Genomic DNA, 17,229 nt, shown 5'->3' with positions numbered 1-17,229 from the left:
GCGACCACCAACCGCAAGCAAGCGCTTGCGAGCCGCTGCACGCTGTCACCGAACACACGTGGGTACTCGCAAGCCGCCGCGCGCGGTCAGTGACCGCGCGGGCGCGCTAGCAAGCCGTGCGTGCGTGCTAGAAAGCCGCAGCGCGCCGTCACGGACCGCGCGTGCGTGCTAGCAAGCCGCAGCGCGCCGTCACTGACCGCGCGTGCGCGCTGGCAAGCTGCCGCGCGCCGTCACCGACCGCGCGCGCGTGCTAGCGGTGGGTGCTAGCAAGCCGCTGCACGCCGTCAGTGACCGCACGCGGGTGCCAGCAAGCCGCTGCACGCGGTCACCGACCGCCCCCCGGCGCATGGGCCCTGCTGCACCGCCACCCACGTCCGTTCCCAATCGGGAAGGTGGCTCCCGCCGCTGGCCAGCGCTACGCCCAATCCGGAAGGTGGTTCCCACCGCTGGCCAGCGCTACGCCCAATCGGGAAGGTGCTTCCCAGCGCTAGGCTAACGCTACCGTCGTATGCGCTCGCTCATAACCCTAACCGGATTCGCGATTTAGGCGGATCCACCGAGCCTAAGGAAGAATAGTACTAGGCTCACCGTGGCGGTGTCACAACGCGCGCTCAGACCCGTGGCAATGTCGGCACGTGGTGCGCATGGCTCACCGTGGCGGTGTTACGACGTGCATCCGCCGAGCAGGCCGGGACCCACGGTCACCGTGGCAGTGTCACGACGCGCGTTCAGACCCCCTGCCGAGCTTGCCGGAGTCCCACGGTCACGGTGGCGGCGAGCGATACTCCCGGCGACATCTCCACCAAAATATTGGTGGAGATATGCCCACAGCGCCTTAAATCGCCAGAATATTCATGGAGGTACCCATCATACTTACGAAGAGGCGTTGTCAGACGGTGAGTAGCGATTCAGTTGGGAACCGTCGAGAAAAACGGACGGTGATTTATGAGCATCATTTCTTTCGATTTAAAAAACCGATTGTTTGATGAATACTGCAATATATGAAGCTTCTAAAATCTTGAAAAAATAACCAGTGGGAGGGGATTTGTGAACATGATTTTCTGACATACTAACCGTGGGAATTTGATCGCTGGATGATCCTCCAGGCCCTTCTCACCGTTTTAGGAGGATATGATGAATTACGGAACGACTGCCAATATAAAGTGAGTTGCGAGAACAGTTCTGGATTCAGTACTTCTGGGGCTATACACTGACACCCCAAACATCCAAAACTGAGACGCCCGGAGGTCAGCCTGACTTCCTGGCTGGGACAGGGCTAGGGTTCCCACGATAAGGTACGTGGGTCAGTTTGCTTACGTAAGCTGATGGTGGCTGTCCGTAGAAGTTTCGGCTTCCTCGGGCCGGTCGGCCCGGTCGGCATCTCCGCAGTGGGAATGTCTTGGCAGCGGCACGGCGGCATCTCGGCCGGCTCGCCTTTTCTTAGTACGCCGGGCTTCGGCTTGGAGGGGAACGGATCTGGTCGGGCTCGTCGGGGTTCTGCTGTCCCTGTTGGGATGTTTCTTCCTACGGTAGATGTTCTGCCGTGTCTCGGCTCCCGTGCGGCTTTCCGTGCGGGATTCTTTGTTCCCGATTAGGTGCGGAAACCCGTTCCGTCGTCTTGGCGTTGATATTTTTGTTGTCGCTGTGTCGGCCTCTCGGCCGGCACGGTGTCGCTCGGTCATCTCGGGCAGAACCCTGATGAGCCTATAAAGGCGAAACAGGGCTGGCTGGGGATCCCCTCAGCCACTGTCGGTTCTGTCTTCGCCCCCGCTCCTCTCTCTGTTGCGACCATCCCTGCGCCAAAAAACGCTCGGTCGCTTCGCTCCCTCGCGTTTTTTGGGCGCCCTAACCCTAACTAACCCTAACCCTAAGCTACCGTTCAAGGACACAGCTTATGCTGTCCCCCCTTATGAACCAAGAGATACCGTAAGGCCACGCGATACGAAAAATGGAGTCATCTGCTGTCTGAAATCCAACGTGAACAGTATCCAGTAGGAGAGGTGCCGCAGGTACGTATCACGCGAACGCGACCAGAAAAACTACGGGGGTACGCCAGACACCTCCTCATTCCTGTCGCTCAAGTCCATAGCTTTGTTCAATATAAACATCTCATCAGCGTGTGTGTCGCCAGACTTGAATCTACTCGAAGCCAAGCCGCAGAAACCTAGAACGAACGCATGCCGGTTCGCGGCACGCCCTTCCTCGCATAAAGTTCGGAGCAAAGATCCTCGCAGACGACCGCAACAGAGTTCGTGCCCCGCACCCCGTTGCCGGCGTCCCGGGTTCGTTCGACGGTCTGAAAAGAGACATAGCATGTACGGATGATCGCCCGTGTGGGCGGACCGGTTCGTCACCTCCTCCATCCCGCCGGTTCCCGGTCACCTGCCCCGAAGCACACCCCGTCTATAAGTACGGAGGTTATACAGGCGCACGTTCGCTCCTCCCCGGTGTCGACGTCATCCAGACTTCGACGAGAGTGCGACGGTACACCGGTGCGCCATGCCCTGGCCCGCGACCGGCCTGCAACCTTTGGCGGCGATCCGCGAGCCCGACGCGCGCGACGTGCTCGCGGGCCTGCGCACGCACCCGCCCGTCATCTTCGCGTTTCCCCCGTCTTCAACGTCGACGTCGGAGGGGGGACCGGGGCACACGTGCAGCGCGCCCGAGCTCGCGACGCAGATCGTCGAGGCGGGGTTTCACCCGCAGCTCGCGGCCGCGCTGCACATGCTCAACGCGAATCTGAGCGCGGCGCGGGAAACACTTAGAGGTTGGCAGGGCGGACGAGAAAGCGAGGAAGGAGACGAGATCGGGCAGTGGTTATGCGCGATCCTGGCGAGAACCGAGGGGCGGTACGAAGATGCGCAGAGGTTGTACGCGAGCGTGGCTCAGCCCTCGGAGGTGAGCAGCGCATCGGACCGAACCGTCGTCTTCTTCGCTGAGGGTTGCATGGGCAAACAGGAGTCTGGCGCTGAGCTCTTCGCGAAAGTCTGGGGCTCGGCCTCAGAGGGCACCTCCAAAGTCTCCGCTTACATCGCCCGCACGGCGCGTCTCAAACAGCGGCTCCAGGCCGAGGGCAAACTCGACAAGGTCGCGCGCGCGCGGCGGCGGAGCGCGATCGAGGCGAACCAGGACATGCTCAGCCGCCTCCGGTTTTCGCAGCAGCAGCACGAACAGTCGCCTGGGGCCCTGGCTGCGCAGGCGATGCAGGCGCTCGAGGCGGAGGAGGAGGAGCGGCACGGGGAGCGGTCTGATCTCGATTGGGAGATGACGGACCTGCAGCGGGTCGCGAGGGAGGAGCTAGCAGAGATCGCGGGGTGGTGCGGGCGACGGTTTGGCTGGGGGACGTGGGCGGAGGGCGAGGATTGATGCACTCGGGTGCAAGAAGTGAACTCGAACACATGAATTATCTGTATGATAACGTATCTCCAGAATACACGCGTCCTAGGCCTATTAATTTTTGGCAGATTCAAGCTGAAGAAATCAGTACTGGTATACTCAGTGCTTGATCCACGATCTAGAAACGCACCTTCTCAAACTATAGCGCGATCGCAACAATCCCCGGGTATTTCGCGCGCCGACCGTATGGTTGACTCAATACCGCCTTTGACTCGTGCGCGAACAAAGGCGGGAATAGCCTAGACGAACTGTCGCGCACGGACCTACGCACACCCACCCCGCTCGAAGTGGCATCTTCATCGCGTCTTCTGTGGCGGATTCGAGTCGCACACTCACTGCTTGGGACGATAATCCCGTCAAAGATGCGACGATTGGGAGGCACTACTGGGCGGATCCGCTACGAGCGCGGATGTGGAGAAGAGCGACGGAGCGAGAGGATGCCGGCGGGGCCGCACGATGCCGGAAATAAATCCCACACGAAGAACAAGAGAATCGGCGGACCAGTCGCGGTCCATGCATCGACGACCCTGGCGTCCCTTTGTTTTCTCGTCTTCGCTGGTTACCCTCATCTCTTCTCTCTGACCGACCGAACATGACCTACACGATCCTCTGAACTCTGATCTGCTCTCGCTGTCGTCGTCCTTGCTCTGTTATTTGCTCTTTGCTCTGTCTGTCTGCTCTCTGCTCTCGGAATCACTATTATATCAAACACGATCCGACGTTAAGCTAAAGGCTCGTTATGACTCAATGCAACAATCCGCACTGTACGACCCCTCGCGAACGACTCGAGGGCGTGATCCTCAAACAGTGCAGCACATGCCGACAAGTGTCCTAGTACGCTCTCGTTCCTACTCCGCACGCATCGACCCCACGCTAACCGTATCCCGCACAGCTGCGGTAAAGATTGCCAGGTCCGTCGTCGAGTCTGAGACGCCCCACATAGTTAACTCACCTCGTCCCGTACGCCGTAGCTCGAAGACTGGCCGAAGCACAAGATCGCGTGCAAGCAGTTCGTCGCCACACAGCACCAGCGCCCTCCCGACAGCGGCGGCGCGCATTTGCAATTAGCCTCCGCGCGCCCGGGGCCTGCGTACGCCCACCAGCCGCCGACGCGAACGGACCGGGACGATCGCGATCTGTCCCCAGCCGACGAGATCCGCGCGGTCATGGCAAGTCCGTCGCCATTCTCTCTCTCTCTCTCTTTTCCTCTGTCCCCTTACCCCCACTCCCCTTTTGTTCGGACTTGTGTCCATCCGTAGGAAGATAATCGATCTTCCACCTCATTCCTTTCCTTTAGTTGTTTTTCGTCCCTCGATTGGAGAAGGAGAGCTGACTGGACGATGCCCCACATACGCGCTTCACAGATCGAAACGTGCCCGTTTCAGAACGAGTGATCCTGCGCGTGCTTGACGACGACGACCAGGACTCCCGCGACGCGCGCGCGTTTACAGGCCTGGTCGACCTCGAAGAGGCTGTCCAGTTCGCGGTGAGCATTTTGGTATCCATCCCATCCCTTTCCCTCCTTTATCCCTCCCCTCTTTCCTGCTTCTCCCTCTTTCCTGCTTCAATCAGTCATCATCGATATACGCCATGGGACATATTATACTCATTCCGACTCGGCTATAGATCGACATGTTCATCAAGACTGGCGACAAAGGCGCGGTCGTGTTCAGGGTGGAGGACCCTTACATCGAACGGTGAGCGTTGATCCCCCTTCACTCTCCCCCGTCCGTCAAGCTCACATCGCCCACCACACCAGGCGGAGATCTCCCCGTCCGATGTGGTTCACCCGACACGAATTCCTTGCATGCGGCGACTCCCGGCTCGCGGCCCAAGTCACGCGGTAGTACGTCTCCTCCCCCGTGCCTGCCTTCATCTTCCGCTGCGCTGACGAGAGTAACGACTTTTTTACAGCGACCCCGCTTCGCTCGCCGTGCTCCTCTTCGCCCTCCCCACGCCCTCCCTGCGCTCGATGCAGATCTGGTCGCTCGAGCCCGCGTTCGACGACGTCGTGCCCCCGATGCTCAAGGCTATCAACGGCGTCAAGGGCGCGTGGAACGCGCTCCATCCCGACGCGCAAGCGGAAGTGGCCGCGAGCGCCGAGTACTACGATGTCGATGAGGAGGACGAGGACGAGGAGGGACCAGGGAAGCGGGGACGAAAGGGGAAGGGGAAGGCCAAGCAACGGGCTGGCCAGGGCAGGGATGGCGTCGAGCTTGTATGGTTTGAGGGCGTACACCGGCGCTCGTCCGAGTGAATACGCAGGTACATGATCCGCAAGGGTTTTCTCCATCGCGCGAGAGAGCTGTGCTCGCTGCCTGTGGCGTTTGTGTCAAGCCTGGGGTGATTTTCGCGGTTTGCTTGTAGATCTGTTTAATACAAATGTGTTGTGATCCACTATCCCCCCATTTTCGTTTATCCTATCGCTTTCCCTGGCTCCCCCCTCTCTCAGTCCACCTTCAAACCCCACTTCAGTAAATAATCGATCATGTGGTACGCGATCTTCGAGTGCCCGTTCGGTGTCGGATGGGTGTAACTATCGTACGTCGATAAGCAACCATCGTTTTATCATCGCACAGTGCGTGGAGGTTAACAAGTAGACGCACTCGGGGAAGGTGTCACCATATTGGATCCAGCCCGTGCCGTTCACGAGGAATACGTTCTTGTCTTTGACGCCCGCCACGACCGCGGCGTCTTCGGTCTGGAAGTAGGGAACGAGCCCGGACGGGGTAGGGTAGCCCCACGGCGACATCACGAAGATGGGCTGAGAGGGATAGATCGTCCGTAGGTTGTGCAGGAAGGAGATGTATTCCTGCGAGAGCGCGTTAGCTTCGCGTCGGTAACCCGAAGGTGGGAAGTGAAGATGAAGGTCAGGAAAGGGTGTTAGAAAATGAACGGAAACACACTTTCTCGAATGCGGTCCCATTGATCCCGTAATAGTTATCGTTCGTGCCAATATTGATAAAGACGTGCGTCGGTTGGGGCTTGTACGATGCGAAGTTCCATGAGGTCGTGATGTTGTTGTTCAGCCATTCGTAGGCCGAATTTTGCGTCTGGAAGTACTGTTGGACGTAGTGAGTGAAGGGGATTTCGGAGGGAGAGGGCGATGACGAGACACGTACGAGGTAGCTCATCCCGCGCGGATTTCCCCAACATAACTGGCTGTTCCGGAGACACGTCAATAACGGGTTCATCTAACCCTGACTCGATGCCACTCCTCACTCGGTCAAGCACGCGCCCGACTGCGCGATCTGATTGTGCTCCGCCTTGAAATAGTCGCCGACCTTGAAGCTCCAATCATCGACGACGCCGCGCTCGGAGAGCTAAAAGCCGCGAACAGGAATCACGATGAGGTCGAACGAATGGTTTCTCCTGCAAGAGCGAAACGTACGTATCCCGCGGTAAGCGAGTCCCCAATGAACTCGAACGCAAGCTTCTTCGGTGTGTACGTGGTCAACTTCGCAGCCTAAAGTTTCCAATTGATCAGCATCTTCGGCATATCTTGTGCATCATAAGAGAGATCAACGAGAACAGACGTACGTCGTCCAGCTCAATCGACTGCAATTCCAGCCGCGCCGTCCCACCCTCAAACTGCGTCACCACATCTAAGACCGCCGATTTCGTGTCCACGAGCCCGACCGAGGTGAGCGGGACGATATTTGCGCCCGCGGTGAGGTTGAGCGTGACCCATTCGCCAACGTCGCCGAACCGGGCGGAGACGGTGATCGGAGGAGTGGACACGGAGGCGCCGACGTTGAGCGTCAGGTTTTTAGGTGCCGTAGAGAATGCGAGTTTGAACCCTGATCCGGGCCTGGAAAGTGAAGAAGGGGAATGGTCAGAGATGGTGCTCGGCAACGCGTGGATGGTGATCGGATGTATGGGAGCACAGGAGGAACTCAGAGTGGAGAGAAGAGGGAAAAAGTGAGCTAGAGCAACGTACCACCATGTGGAGGGTATCGAGTCCCAGCGCCCGTGATAGTGGATGAGGTGCGACGATGCGGGGATCACTTGCGTTGTTGCTGCAAGCTGGGCGAAGGCGAGGATCGTGAAGGCGCTCAAGGAAAATCCGCTGATCATCCTCGAATGCCTTTGTCGAAACATCGATTGTCGGTTGATGATTGGGTGGGCGGTCCTGTCCATGGCCATATTTATGGAGATCCATAGATGTCGCCTCCGGTCGCAATACTGCTGGACAATTGGCGGTGCATGAGTTGCATATGACCTCCTCGGGGTATGTTCGGGACCTCGATGGCGGGTTCTACTACTGAGGCGACTGTGTGAGCAGGCTTCGATTCGGATCAATGAACGGACGTCAGGCAAACGAGTAGATGGGACAGTACCTATGCCCACGGGTCGGGTGTTTATGTAATGATTGTGCATGTGTAACATGGAAGTTCTCGCCGATGTTTCGGAACGTAGGCTACGCCAACGAACAAGGCGAGTAATGAACCATGTCTACCGCACGTAGCCTGAGTCGTTAGAGGGCGCAGTCAAAGTGCTATCGACTTCTCGGGCTCGAGTTGACCATGAGAATGATGGCCGAGATCAAGTTGTTTTTCCAACGAATGTGACTGAGACGACCAAAGCGATAACAATTGACTATTAGTCTACAACCTCTGCGATCCATTCTACAACATTCACCCATTACATTACGCGTGCCTACAGGTACCAAAGCCGAGATTCCAAGTCCCCAGTTCTTTACCGACCGCCCACAGCGATCTCGAGCGCCCTCTCCACATCCGCTATCAGATCTTCGACCTCCTCAACGCCGACACTGAGCCGGACCAAGTTCTCGCCAATGCCGAGCTTCTCCCTCTCCGCGGGCGGCACGCTCCCGTGCGTCATCTTCGCCGGCAGCTCCGCCAGCGACTCGACCCCGCCCAAGCTCTCCGCCAGCGTGAACAACCTCGTCGCCTGCAGGAACGCGTCCGCCTCCTCCGCGCCCCCTCGGATGCGGAACGAAATCATCCCGCCGTACGGGAACCCGCCCTCGCCATCGTCTTCCTTGGGCAACGAGTCCACGAACTTTTGCGCGTGCGGCGCGAGCGAGCGCCTGGCGATCTCGTGCCGCGGGTGGCTGGGGAGGCCGGGGTAAATCACCTCCTCGACGTGCGCGTTCTTTTCCAGCGCCCGCGCAAGGGCGAGCGCGTTCGTCCCGTGCGCCTTCATCCGCAGGTGCAGCGTCTTCAGCCCGCGTTGGGCGAGCCAGCAGTCGTGCGGGCTAGGCACGGCTCCGATGGCGTTCTGCAGGAATCGAAGCTTCTCCCCGAGCGATTTCTCGCCCGATGACGAGGGTGAGGTGATGTGCTGAGGAGGAACGATGACGGCGCCCATGACGACGTCCGAATGTCCATTGATGTACTTCGTGAGGGAGTGCAAGACAAGGTCGGCGCCTTGAAGGAGCGGCGAGGAGTAGAAGGGCGATAGGAAGGTGTTGTCGACGAGTACAGCTGGGCGAGAGGGATGCGCATGCGCGAGTCGGACTACGGCCGGTATGTCGATGACGCGCAGCGTTGGGTTTGTTGGCGACTCGATCCAGACCAACTTCAGGACAACGGTCAGCGAATGGATGATCGTCTGTAGCTAATCCGGAGCATGCGCACCTTCGTGTTGGGGCGGAACGCAGCCAATATGGAGTCTTCGTCCGCTTTCTCCAGATCCACAAACGTAGTCTCCACAGCCTGGTTTTCCGCCGCGACCCGAGTCATGTATCGGAACGTGCCTCCGTATACATCGTTCACGCTGACGACGTGCGCGCCGGCGCCCAGACTTTGCAGCACAGTAGCCGTCGCAGCCGAGCCGGATGCGAACGCAAGCGCGTCTGCACCGCCGACTTCGAGCGATGCCAGGAGCGCCTCGAGCGCGTTTCGGTTCGGGTTCCCGGAGCGCGAGTACTCGAATCCAGCGTGGACGCCGACGGCGCTCTGTTTGTATGTCGTGCTGAGCGAGAGCGGCGGGATCACCGCGCCCGTCGATGGGTCCGGCTCCGAGCCGACATGGATAGCGCGCGTGCCGAAGCCGTCGAGCGCAGGCTTGTGCTTGCCATTCGAGAGGCCGTTGGGATGGTCGGCGCCGTCGATAAGAGCTGGGGACATCGCGGTGAGTCAGAAAGGCGGGCGGCGGAACGAGATGGAGGAATGAAACGAAGGAGTTGATTGGTAGGTATACTTACGTGCCTTATATACAAGCGCACATGGACTTGGTTCAGATGGCGAACGATGGCGAGCTCGACGTAAGCGTCGGCGAAGCTGTCGGCGAATTAGTCACGATTAAACCAGGTTGTTACCCGATATGGCTATACCCGAATAGGTTTTCTCACCATCTCGTCGCTCAGCAACTGAGTGAATCCCGCATGGACCTTGTTTGGCGAACGACGAGACAATCGATCAGGGTAAGTATGCGATTGTCATAAGGCAGATTTTGAATAGATAGTTATGCGATGAATACACTAGTGCGATAATGCATAGGGATGCATGACACATGGCAAGGACGCTCCGGTGCTTCACCGACGCAGGAGCTCCCTATCTAACATCGGCGCTAAGGTACCACATAAGATTGTCCTCGAGGTCAAGCGCTTCACGAACGGCGGCAATCGTGACTGTCGAGGGGCGTTTCTGGTCGAAACCCGAGCAAACAGCCCAAATGCATACAATCGAACATGTTAGATCGTCGCTGCCCCAGACCGTACGCAAGTCGAGCGTCGAGCAGATATTTTCCTTGATGTGATCAAACGCCCCGTACCGCGAGCACTCGACGCTGACGCCCAGCTGGCGGTGTTCGGCCTAGCTGTTGGCTATTTGCTCACGATGGCCGAGATTTGGGTCGAAGCTGATTATTTGCGGGATTGTAGCTGATAAAAAAGAAAGGTTCATAAGAACACATGATATCCGAGAGAGGAGGGTCTGGCGTCCTAAATGTAAGACGAAAACGTTTTGTGATATCGACGTCGATCTCTCGATCCCCGAGCCCTCGCGATGAGGGTTATACGGCACGCTGTGCTCTACCGCGATCTTGGTGTCGAAAAAATGCGAGTCGATCATACCTGAGGTCGGGGGGTTTTTTTTTTTTTTGCCGCAAACATCCCATCAGAGGAGGTTTTCGCTGGGTGCCCGAGCGGGCGCCCAACTTCGCAGGCAGTTCCTTGAGAGGCCGGAAGGTTCCCCAGAATCCGGCGTGTCTGAACCCGCTTCAGAAAGGCCCAAGGTGGAGAAGGTATGCGATGCTGGACAAACCTCCTTCGTCCTGTGTATATGCCTCGGCGAAGAACTGCTCCCAAGCGTGTACCCGTAGCACTGGCTCTTCGTGGAGGCATTCGAGAGTGTGTTTGGGTGGGAAACGAGGCATTATTAACGGATGGATACCAGGGTAAGGCAGTGGTCAGAAGTCGGCTGCGGCTCGTGAAGTCGCGACGCTTCTGATATCGTATCGCCGTGCCCAATACCAGTAACCCGACATAAACAGTCTAGACATCGCAAAGCCTGCTCGTTGAGAGCCGATCGTTGCTGTTAAAGCGTCTATTCGTACCTCGCCTACGGGTACATACACGGTGACGTGAAAGAGCATGGAATAGGAATGGAGAGTTCGATATTGAGGACGGCGGAGGATGCGTCCAACAAGAGTAAGACACACCGTCCACATCGCGATTGGGAACTAAAAAGGATTAGATATCAAACGACGATTAAAACAACCACGACCGAAACCGAACGGGGAAAAAAAAAGGCAAGGACGTCCATTTGTGACTCTTGGCTTTAGCCGGCCGCCCCCAAGGTCTACGCCGCCGCGCCGCCCTTCTCGACGCTGCCCTCGTGGCTCCCGTCCTCGACCTTCTTCGCGAGGTGGTCGTGGGGGTGATGCATCGGCTCGCGCCCGCCGCCGGTGGCGCCATGGCCCTCGGGGACGAGGTTGTCCGAGAAGAGGTGGTCGCCCGCGCCGGGGCGCTGGGTGTGCCCGAGCTCGGCCTCGATGCCGACGTAGTCGTACGCGAACTCGCCCATCTCGGCGTCGTCCACGCCGAGGATCTCCGTCTCCTCGTCGCACCGGAGGCGCATGCCGGGGATGTAGTGCATCAGCCAGAGGATGATCGTCTGCGATCGATAGGGTCAGTTACGAGAAAAGGACGAGAGGGAAGGAGGAGGACGAGGAGGGCGACGTACGGTGAGGACGAAGGAGTAGCTGAGACCCGCCACGGAGTCGGCGATCTGGTAGCCAAGCTGGACGTAGTGGTGGTCGAGCCAGCCGCCGGGGATCTCGGTGATCCCGTCGTAGGCCGCGACGCGCGCCTGGGCGAAAAGGCCGGTGAGGACGTTCCCGACGATACCGCCGATCGCGTGGCTGGCGAAGATATCGAGGCAGTCGTCGTAGCGGAGCAAAAACTTGAGCTGCGTCGCCCAGTTGCACACCGTGCCGGCCATGAAGCCGAACAGGACCGCGGCGGGGGACCCGACGAATCCGGAGCCGGGGGTGATGGCGACGAGCCCGGAGATGGCGCCGGAGCAGAAGCCGACGGCGGACCACTTGCGCTCGAGGCGGTAGTCCCAGAACATCCAGGTCAGGCCGCCCACGGAGGCGGCGAGGTTGGTGACGATGCAGGCCTGGACGGCGCGCAGGTTGGCGGAGAGGGCGGAGCCGCCGTTGAATCCAAACCAACCGAACCAGAGGAAGACGGTGCCGAGGACGACGTAGGTGGTGTTGTGGGGCTTGTAGGCGAGGCGCTCGGTGCCGTATCCGCGGCGTTTGCCGAGGTAGATGGAGATGGCGAGGGCGGCGGTGCCGGAGGAGATGTGGACGGGCGTACCGCCGGCAAAGTCGAGGCCGCCGAGGACGAACGACCAACCGTTGGAGTTCCAGGTCCAGCACGCGATTGGGTCGTAGACGATCGTAGACCAAATGAAGACGAAGGCGATAGTCGGGCCGAGGCGCGAGCGCTCCGCAACGGCACCGAGGGCGAGCATCGGGCTGGAGAGGGAGATGGTCGGTCAAGCGAACGGCAGCGCGATAGAGAAAGGCGAATGACGTACGTGATAGCTGCGAACATGAGCTGGAAGACGCAGAAGGCGATGGATGGAATGCGCGTCGAGCCAATGGAGGGCGCGTCGAGGACGCCACGGAGGGCAAAGTACTTCAGGTCGCCGATGTAGGCGCTACCGGTCTCGGAGAAGGCGAGCGAGAAGCCCCAGAAGAACCACTGTAGGATGGAGGAGGTTAACAGGGATGGATGACGTGCACATGGGAAAAGGCATAGATGGGAGCGACGACGCGTAGAATGAGGACGTCGTCGCCGTCGCCGCCGAACACAGAATGAGGGCGTCGCCGCCGCCCCCTGTTGCCCGATCCAATAGGTCGGCAGCGCACCAATCTCCGCCCGCCACCCCGCAGCGGAACAGAATAACCAAAAGGAGAAGGGCAGGAACACCGTCCGGACCGGATGCAGAATCGCATTGCCCGATGGAGAAGACGGAAGGAGAGACGGCGTGGGAAGAAGTGCACCCCAAGGGAATGGAAGCCCGCTAAACATAGCGCGAGGTGCGAATGGCGGTGCTGCCGAAATAGCTTCGGGACGAGAAAAGGCAAGCCCACGGCCATGGGGCTGTACCACACGGACGACCGCGTGGGGCAGTGTGAAACACAACCGAAAAACGGAGCAGATGGAGTAAAGGAGAGAACATGAAACGGAGATGAAACGATGGTCACGATGACAGATATCTTCCAGCGTAAACGAAGGACAGGGACGGGGTACGAGAAGGTGTGGAAGGCAGAGGAGAGGCGAACGAACCTGGAAAGAGACGACGGCGAGGGTCATCATCGAGAGGTAGATCATGCTCAGAGCATTTTTGCGCCTGAGCAGGCCCGAGTAGAAGAACCCGACGCCGGGAATCATGATCCATACCTACGAGGGACAGCGGTCAGCTCGTTCGGTAAGACGAAGCCGTGCACGAGGACGGGAAACGTACGAGGGCGGTGGACGCGAGGACCCAGGCGATGTCGCCCAGGTTGTAGACCGTCGCGGTCTGGGTGCCGGAGTCCCAGTGGATGAGGTCGCCCGCTGTGAAGACATGGTCGTGGTCAGCGTCGGAACGAGCGCAAGAGCAAGTAGTTGGAATGGAGGAAGGTTGGTCGAAAGTGATGCCCGAAAAGACGGCGAGTGGAGGCTGTTGATGGGCACGGGGTACGAGGCGGCGGTATATTCGCCATCCACGCCAGCGATGGCGCTGATCGCGCGCGCCGTCCCGCGACGCATATAAACCCGCCCGTGTGCCGTCTCGATCCCTCTGTCAACACTCCGCCCGCCCGTCACGAAAACCAAACGCGCTGGGACGGTGACTCACAGGAATCGTATGTAGCGTTGACGGTCATGGTGTCGCGAGCTGCAGCGAAGGAGCTACGACGTAAAGACGGTCTGCGCTGGTGCTCTGCAGGCACAGGCGAGAGGAGGTGGAGGAAGGGAAGGAAGGAAGGGCGCGGTTCCGTGCGACTACCGACCGTTAGGGTAAGTAGCCAACGGGGCAGGAGAAGAACTGGTCTTCCGCCGCTGCTGCGCTGTGAAAAACAACCAACGCGCTCCGTCCGTTATCGTCGCGGGCCAAGCGTCTCCCACATTCTCGGCCACGTCCGACCAATCGCAGCCCGCGCAAGGGAGATAAGGGCGCGCAGCATGCGGAGGCTGTCAGATCCTAACACCCCGATTTGGACGCACTGTCAGCTTCTGCGTGCGAGCGCAATGATGGTGCCAGGCACCGCTTGCTTTTCTCCTGGCAAAACCGCACACGATGTCATAACGGTTTGGAACGGCAGGCAAACCGGAACGCCCACGGGCGGTAAGAGCTCTCACTTCTTTTCATTAGCGCAAGGTTACAACTCCCACTCAAACTTTCACTTCTCTGTGGCAAACGTTGCCAGGAATCGGGGTCTCTTCAGCTCTCGCGAAGGTCCGACAGACAGGCCTAGGGCAGCATCATATCAAACTTTGTCCCATATACCCCCCTCGCTCTAGCTAGAAGTCTCTAGACCAGGAACCTCCGCGCTCGGCCGACGTGCGCCACGGCCGAGCACTCAGATAGGCAAAAAAGCCAAGCAGGAGAGAACATGAAAAAACGCAAAGGGAGTGGTCAGAGCAGGAGGGGAGGCGCATCTTAGCCTGTTTATAGTAAGCATCCTATCATGTGCAGATGCCCCAGCACGTTGCCCACGGCAACGTCTGGCAACGTCTGGAGGATAGGGTAAACGGCTCCGCCAGAACAGTATATGTACGAAAACGCGAGGAAAAGAGACCGACGCGAGGGGAGTGGAGGCTGTGCTCGGCCGATGCCACCGACAGGGGCAGCGCAGCTACCCCTTCGGCGACGGAACCAAATATGGCGCGCACGCCGATCGTCCCGCGGTCCGGGCGATCGAGGACTGCATAGCTTGACACTACGGATGCATAATGTCGTGTCTCACAACACGGATGCAAAATAAGATGGCCCCTAAAAGCCCAACAAAAAGCTCGACATTCTGGGACGAGTATCTGTGGCACTGGTGAGGTCTTCGCTCGCCGTTAGCCTGAGTTCGGCTGGCTTGGACTAGCGCCATCCCCACGTACGCCACTAGACAGGGGGCCCTTCCTTGCGATGCACGATCTCGGACTCGGACTCGCCCAGAGAACGCTGTGAACTCTCGAGGGAACGAACGTTCGGGTCACGTTCGACACCGCGATGGTCGACACGCGGGTGTGGGCAAGTTCGCATGGAAAATCGTCCGTCGTCCGACTTTTCAGGGAGAGTTTGCTCTGACCTATAGCCGGACGCGATCCAAAGGTGAGGTCAATACGACATTGCCCGTCATGAACGAAACCTTGAGTTGTTCACCTCGCCTTTCACGTCCGTATGAAGGCCGAACTGACTTTGCGATCGAACCTCGGTGTACGCCATGCGAATCTGTCTTTTGGGCGGTGGGGCCTGCATCGTGTGCGTGTGTTGATATCTACCGCTTTGGTATAGGGACAATGTCACGTTCATACAACGTGAACGTGCTCCGTCTCCTGATAACTCACCAGAGGGAAGGGCCAAGTATGACCGCGATGAGTTCCTGGACCCGTTTCGACTTTGATGCATGGGATCCTCCATGAGACCGACATGACGCGTTTTCGTGTCGCGGGACGGACTGGACGGCTGATGCTGCACCCCAGATGGGCAGGATCCGCAGCCGTCGTTCGGCTCAGCACGCGCGTCGTGTGGAAAAGCCCTGTCCGCATTCCTCGGGCCTTAGGGGGGAAAGGCATGATGAAGGGCGCACCTATGATGCAGCTGTCAGCGTACATTTCGGGGTAATTCCTGTTTAGGGGTGAGGGGAAATGGTTCTCAGGCAGAGTGCTCGACGATTATGGTCTACTCGGTTTTTGCTCGTTGACGAAGACGTCAGCTCGATCGGAGAAAATATTATATTCGCGACGTAGCGTAGAGTCTACGCTGACAGGGGTGCAGAGGCCGCCTCGGCCTTCGCGGTCGCAGCCGGCGGTAAACCGAGCTGCGTCGGCCTCGCGTATCCGGCCTCGACCATCCACTGGTCTAGCCACGCCACGTCCTGTTTCCTCCGCCTCAGCTGTTCCCGCACGTCCCTCAGCGCGACCCTCAGCCACTGATTCTCCCCAGGATGCCGCGGCACCCGCACCGCTTCCGGCTTCGTACCCTCCACCAGCTTCCGCAAGCTCGGCAACAGGGCCGCGGCGATAGCGCCCGCGTGTGCTCCTCCCGCTTCGTAGCACGCGGAGACCATGAGCGCGCAGGAGTGGAGGTCGGAGGCGATCGCGGGCAGGGCGTAAACGCGGTAGAGGGCGGCCATCGTCACGACGTCCGTGGCGGGCACGGGCGTTTGGAGGGAGAGGGCGTGCAGCAAGCGGCGGCCGGCGGACAGGGAGGGGAGGGAGACGCCGTGGCGTGGGCGGTCGCCGAAGATGCGGATGGCGAGCGAGGGGCAACCGAGTTCGCAGCAGCGACCTATGCCAAAAGAATAAATAGAGGTGGTTAGCGTTTCGCGTGTAAGGTGCAAGGCGCAGGGGAGAGGAAGAGGAGAGGAGAGACACTCACGAACGAAGTTTTCGCTCTCTTGCGCGTGCAGCTCGCGTTTGCCCGTCCAGAACGGCGCAAAGAGCTCGGTAACCTTCTCGAGCTCCTGAGGAGTCTGCGCCATGTCGAACAAGTGGGTGAACGCCGTGTTGCGCACGGTGCTCGTCGCGTCTTGGACGGGAGGTTCGCGCCCGATACGCTGCGAAACGTGCTCGTACAGCCTATTGAAGCGCTCCCGCCTCTCGTCCTCTGTGAGCTTTCCAACGCGCCGCCGGGTAGGAGGTTGTGACGTGGACGACGTGGACGACGTGGCCGATGTGGTGGTCCTTGCGGACGCGCCCGATCCACTCGACGCAGAGGGAAACAGCTCGTCTTCGGCCGCAGCGCCGAATAAGTCGTCATCAAGCTCTTCAGTTGCTGCTGGCGACTTGCGCTTGCGAGCTATACGACGAGACCGTTGTCAATGATTGCCCCCCCCCCTAAAATTTGAGCAAGGTAGGCGCGACGCACCAACAGCCGTAACGTGAAGAGCTCGAAGTTGAGCGCCGGGCGCGAGGTTGATCCTAAGTCGAGCGCCGCATGGTCGAGTTATCGCGAGCGAGCGAGAAAGATACGAGGCCATCGTGGAGGTCGGCGTAGCTCGCGCGTCTTCCGCAACGCGTCGAACAGCAGGATTCGCTCGTATGCCCTTTTCCCACGCTCGCACCCAGTACGAGGACCACGTTCAAGACGTTGTCTACGCCGACCAACTCGCTCTGTTCTGATTCCTCATGCTTGAATACTAACCTGTGCT

At 59.2% G+C, this 17,229-nt stretch overlaps 5 protein-coding genes across 5 annotated transcripts; 1 reads left to right on the top strand and 4 right to left on the bottom strand.

The window, feature by feature from the left end:
• Positions 1–2,499: 2,499 nt before the first annotated feature.
• Positions 2,500–3,366, top strand: PUNSTDRAFT_143815 (uncharacterized protein; the record flags this gene model as incomplete). Its single annotated transcript, XM_007384009.1, has 1 exon — positions 2,500–3,366. One exon carries the CDS (start codon positions 2,500–2,502, stop codon positions 3,364–3,366), a length of 867 nt encoding a protein of 288 aa, XP_007384071.1.
• Positions 3,367–3,907: 541 nt separating this feature from the next.
• PUNSTDRAFT_126308 (uncharacterized protein) lies at positions 3,908–9,538 on the bottom strand. Its single transcript, XM_007384008.1, has 16 exons — positions 9,000–9,538; positions 8,099–8,940; positions 7,337–7,483; positions 6,937–7,207; positions 6,788–6,862; positions 6,619–6,719; positions 6,519–6,558; positions 6,303–6,458; positions 6,003–6,208; positions 5,311–5,932; positions 5,156–5,242; positions 5,023–5,093; positions 4,761–4,882; positions 4,368–4,569; positions 4,289–4,307; positions 3,908–4,230 (listed from the first exon to the last, which is right to left on the bottom strand). The coding sequence occupies exons 1-10, from the start codon at positions 9,489–9,491 to the stop codon at positions 5,845–5,847; spliced, it is 2,418 nt and encodes an 805-aa protein (XP_007384070.1). The 5' UTR covers positions 9,492–9,538; the 3' UTR covers positions 3,908–4,230; positions 4,289–4,307; positions 4,368–4,569; positions 4,761–4,882; positions 5,023–5,093; positions 5,156–5,242; positions 5,311–5,844.
• Positions 9,539–10,895: 1,357 nt separating this feature from the next.
• Positions 10,896–13,855, bottom strand: PUNSTDRAFT_102877 (ammonium transporter). Its single transcript, XM_007384007.1, has 6 exons — positions 13,722–13,855; positions 13,347–13,438; positions 13,169–13,282; positions 12,414–12,580; positions 11,550–12,351; positions 10,896–11,480 (listed from the first exon to the last, which is right to left on the bottom strand). The coding sequence occupies exons 1-6, from the start codon at positions 13,747–13,749 to the stop codon at positions 11,166–11,168; spliced, it is 1,518 nt and encodes a 505-aa protein (XP_007384069.1). The 5' UTR covers positions 13,750–13,855; the 3' UTR covers positions 10,896–11,165.
• Positions 13,856–14,942: 1,087 nt separating this feature from the next.
• On the bottom strand, positions 14,943–15,820 carry PUNSTDRAFT_52599 (uncharacterized protein). The gene is made up of 3 exons (XM_007384006.1): positions 15,372–15,820; positions 15,189–15,293; positions 14,943–15,127 (listed from the first exon to the last, which is right to left on the bottom strand). The coding sequence occupies exon 1, from the start codon at positions 15,689–15,691 to the stop codon at positions 15,386–15,388; it is 306 nt and encodes a 101-aa protein (XP_007384068.1). The 5' UTR covers positions 15,692–15,820; the 3' UTR covers positions 14,943–15,127; positions 15,189–15,293; positions 15,372–15,385.
• On the bottom strand, positions 15,797–17,076 carry PUNSTDRAFT_87432 (uncharacterized protein). The gene is made up of 3 exons (XM_007384005.1): positions 16,947–17,076; positions 16,458–16,877; positions 15,797–16,367 (listed from the first exon to the last, which is right to left on the bottom strand). Exons 1-3 carry the CDS (start codon positions 17,056–17,058, stop codon positions 15,835–15,837), a joined length of 1,065 nt encoding a protein of 354 aa, XP_007384067.1. The 5' UTR covers positions 17,059–17,076; the 3' UTR covers positions 15,797–15,834.
• Between the last annotated feature and the right edge of the window lie 153 nt (positions 17,077–17,229).

This window comes from Punctularia strigosozonata, assembly GCF_000264995.1.
Source record: "Punctularia strigosozonata HHB-11173 SS5 unplaced genomic scaffold PUNSTscaffold_6, whole genome shotgun sequence".
NCBI lineage: Eukaryota > Fungi > Basidiomycota > Agaricomycetes > Corticiales > Punctulariaceae > Punctularia > Punctularia strigosozonata.
This window is presented reverse-complemented; position numbering and strand designations above follow the sequence as displayed.

What these genes read in the sequence shown, in the direction of transcription:
- PUNSTDRAFT_102877 (XM_007384007.1), bottom strand. Translation starts at nt 13,749, where the DNA reads ATGACCGTCAACGCTACATACGATTCCT. An exon ending in TCCTCGCGTCCACCGCCCTC is followed by an intron (nt 13,283 to 13,346) that starts GTACGTTTCCCG and finishes TGTCCCTCGTAG; the next exon opens with GTATGGATCATGATTCCCGG. An exon ending in GCTACTCCTTCGTCCTCACC is followed by an intron (nt 11,481 to 11,549) that starts GTACGTCGCCCT and finishes TATCGATCGCAG; the next exon opens with ACGATCATCCTCTGGCTGAT.
- PUNSTDRAFT_126308 (XM_007384008.1), bottom strand. Translation starts at nt 9,491, where the DNA reads ATGTCCCCAGCTCTTATCGACGGCGCCGACCATCCCAACGGCCTCTCG. An exon ending in CGTTCCGCCCCAACACGAAG is followed by an intron (nt 8,941 to 8,999) that starts GTGCGCATGCTC and finishes GTTGTCCTGAAG; the next exon opens with TTGGTCTGGATCGAGTCGCC. An exon ending in TCGGGCGCGTGCTTGACCGA is followed by an intron (nt 6,559 to 6,618) that starts GTGAGGAGTGGC and finishes TCTCCGGAACAG; the next exon opens with CCAGTTATGTTGGGGAAATC.
- PUNSTDRAFT_87432 (XM_007384005.1), bottom strand. Translation starts at nt 17,058, where the DNA reads ATGGCCTCGTATCTTTCTCGCTCGCTCGCGATAACTCGACCATGCGGC. An exon ending in TCTTCACGTTACGGCTGTTG is followed by an intron (nt 16,878 to 16,946) that starts GTGCGTCGCGCC and finishes CTCGTCGTATAG; the next exon opens with CTCGCAAGCGCAAGTCGCCA. An exon ending in AGAGAGCGAAAACTTCGTTC is followed by an intron (nt 16,368 to 16,457) that starts GTGAGTGTCTCT and finishes CTTTTGGCATAG; the next exon opens with GTCGCTGCTGCGAACTCGGT.
- PUNSTDRAFT_52599 (XM_007384006.1), bottom strand. Translation starts at nt 15,691, where the DNA reads ATGTACGCTGACAGCTGCATCATAGGTGCGCCCTTCATCATGCCTTTC.